Genomic DNA, 3370 nt, shown 5'->3' with positions numbered 1-3370 from the left:
AAAGGCATTTCTAGTTTTAGCTCTAGCAGCCCCTAAAAGGGGTCAAATGTCCCAGCTGAACAAAGTTGGCTGCGGGTCTGATAAAAATGCCACAAATCAAGTTTGATTAGAATACATGAGAAAAAAATCAATTAAAGGATTTTTTTATTTATTATTTTTATTTATTTCTAAAATAGGCCAACTGATCCCGCTTTAACAAATAGCATATTCGCTATTCATGAATCTTTGGACAATGACGTCACACCTATAAAAAAAGTGAAGGTCAAGCAAAACATACAATTGTAATTATTTCAATATTTCTGTTTCATAAGCAAAGTTTGACCGTAGTCATATCACATAGATAAACTGTATGCAGCGTACCTTCATTTCAGTGTAATGAGATTCAGTCATTATATAGCATATATATAATAAAACAGATTTCAACTGAGTTCAATATTTGCATACTAAAGAAAAATGTTCATATATAATAAATCAGTTAAATAATTTATAACAAATATATCAAAGCAAACAAGTACTCATTTTAATATGCAATCTGAATAAGTCACAAAAGCAAGAAACATTTTCATATACAGACGACAATTGTAAAAAGGAAAATCTTTTAAAAAGCACTTCTCTACATAAACGACTCTTATCACACCCTTATTCATGTGATACGCAGACCGTATTCAGCTCTTTCTTTAATTTGATATATGTTGGTATTTGAACAGGTTTTTATCATATTTATTAAACTTACTTATCATTTTGAGATATATCAATATTCTTGCTAAATATACGGAGCCAAAGTTAGCTTTAAAACTGTGAACAGGATAAGCGCTTTGTCTACATTTCACTCAGCGTAGCACAATCAACAGAGTGAAAGAAATTGACACTCTCGTCCAATCAGGCAGAGTGTTGCATAAATCTTCCATTTTGATAAATTATCTATAATGCGTTATCAAGTAGTTTGATTTGCAAACTGAAGTCACGTGGTATAGGTAACGAAAACGAATTTAGACGGCGTCGCCGAAAAATCATAACCAAAAAAAAAAGAATATAATGTCATTGTCGTGCCGTACTGAATAAAATCTGAAAAGTAGATCCATCAGAAGCACCGAGAACAAGGCAAACAGTGGAAATTGCAGACTCGGTTTGATTGAGCCTGATCATGAGCAGTAAAATAATGGAAAATGCAACACTGCCCGCGCCCTTTAGCATGGGCTTAAGCAGTATTCAATCTTCAAATTTAAATTAGTTGAAATCAATTATTCCGAAGGATCAGGAAATATAACAACACTGAGATGAAGACGGGACAACATTTTTACGGCCTTCACACAGCACTTAACACCCGCTGTTGCGAAGTAAATAAAATCTGAAAAGTAGATCCCTCGGAAGCACCGAAAACAAGGCAAGCAGTGAAAATTGCTGCCTCGGTGTGATTGAAACCTAAATGTAATATTTAGGTGATATTTACAATTTCTAGTAAAAGATCAAAATTTACACACTTGTGCTCTTATAAACGGTACTCATTCGTTTTCTAAAAGCACAACTTGTGACTTTTGAAAATGGGGCAGTGAAAGTATAATAAATGGAAATATATCTGCGTAATTTGATATTCTTGAAATTTAGACATGTTATTTATAACATTTGGATCTAACTGAATGATAGATTTCTAAAATGAGCCGCGCCATGAGAAAACCAACGTAGTGGCTTTGCGACAGCTGGTCCAGGATCCCATTGCGTGTTTGCTAAGGGGTTTTCTCTATTTACAATAAGCTTTGGAAAGCGCGAAGCAATTCATCAGGGGGACATTCCTGACCAGAATTACTGCGCAGTATGTCGTATTTTGTTTATTTTTATGATTATGTGCAAAATCTTCGGTAAAACATGATTTCACAAAACAAAAACATCACAAATAGGACAATGTCTAATACTGAACGCTTATCATCAGACTTGCCACAAGAATAATGTGCCAGCAGATTGCAGATATAAGACACAGTTTATCAACAGCTCTTGACACCATTGTCCATGTCACATGTAGACACTTGTCACCAACTTTAATGTTCTCATCGGTCATATCATTCAAGCAAGCAGAATTCTCGTGTGTTACAGCCGTTTCAATCTGGTAGTGTTCATTGGATTCAGTAACGCGGCAAACATTTACAAAAGCCTTCAAGATTGTCGGTATAGCATGGCTTCTGTCATGGTGAAAAAGATTTAAGGAGATAATCGTGAACAAGATAGTGAAAGCACTTCCGAGAAGTTGCAGACCTACATAAATACTAAAGGAGGCGACTTCATCTGATGATTCTGGCATTGAACTGTTCACAGTGGTCAAGAAAACAGCCAGTGTGAGAAATATTGATATAGAAAAAGTAACCCTCTCACCACTTCCTGATGGCAGTAGAAATGATATGATATTTAACATAGAAATACACAGAACTGGTACAATAACGTTCATAACGTGATATAGAGATTTACGTTGCAGTTCAAAGCAGAATTTCACATGATCAAAAGCATCGTTTACGTATACTTTTGTGGTCAATTTCACTTCAATTCCTGCAAGATTCCACTCACCGCTTTCTTTGAAAAATGTCATATCCGGTTTCCTTTGTGAGCTTTTTAAAAGAAGATCAGATGTCGAATGGCTCCATGAAAGAAAGTCGAAAACACAATTTTGTTTATCAAATGGAAAATTTCCGATCGAAATTTTACATGCAACTGTATAAATGTTATATGGCCAAATAGTTACCTCACCATCACTTTTCACATTAGCTTTTCCACCACTTTGTCCTAGTTCCGTCAGTTTATCAAACGTGTCCTGCAATGCGATATCCGGAATCCATATATCAGTATTTTTGACACTGATACCAGAAACTCCCGGGTATTTCATGGGATCCCATGTAAGAAAGGCATCTTTCCATTTTATTTCCAGAAAAGCCTTGATCGTAATAGTTTGCCTTTTCTCGTCAATATTGTCTATAGACATCAAATACATATCAAGTGTAACATTGACCGGCACTGATTTATTCTCTTGTGGCATAACATTTGGGTTATAGTCCGAAAATAAATCCTTGTGAAGGTTTACCTCCGAATGGTTCAAACATCTCACCTGCTCCCAACACTGTAGAGAAAGAACTATCAGAATCACAGGTATACTATCTTTTCCCATATTTTAAATCTTTTGATTACTACTTAAATAAGTCACCGGCTTGACAAACCTTGCCAGATCCTTTAACATATAATCAGCTAAAGTCTGATATCCAGGAGCGACTGACGTAAACCTTTGTAACTTTTGCTGGCAATGCGTTCATCGATTAAATTCAGCAATGTAATATTATTGTAATATAAATTCTGATCCTATCCACAAAAATGCACTAGTGCCGAATACTTT

General features: G+C 35.3%; 1 protein-coding gene across 1 annotated transcript; it reads right to left on the bottom strand.

Moving 5' to 3' along the window:
• Nucleotides 1–1903: 1903 nt before the first annotated feature.
• LOC123533280 (neuronal acetylcholine receptor subunit alpha-7-like) lies at nt 1904–3148 on the bottom strand. The gene has a single exon (XM_045314924.2). The coding sequence runs from the start codon at nt 3146–3148 to the stop codon at nt 1904–1906; it is 1245 nt and encodes a 414-aa protein (XP_045170859.2).
• Nucleotides 3149–3370: the final 222 nt, after the last annotated feature.

This window comes from Mercenaria mercenaria, chromosome 12, assembly GCF_021730395.1.
Source record: "Mercenaria mercenaria strain notata chromosome 12, MADL_Memer_1, whole genome shotgun sequence".
In the NCBI taxonomy this organism is placed as follows: Eukaryota; Metazoa; Mollusca; class Bivalvia; order Venerida; family Veneridae; genus Mercenaria; species Mercenaria mercenaria.
This window is presented reverse-complemented; position numbering and strand designations above follow the sequence as displayed.

Excerpts from the sequence above, each read along its gene's own strand:
- LOC123533280 (XM_045314924.2), bottom strand. The coding sequence starts at position 3,148 with ATGGGAAAAGATAGTATACCTGTGATTCTGATAGTTCTTTCTCTACAG.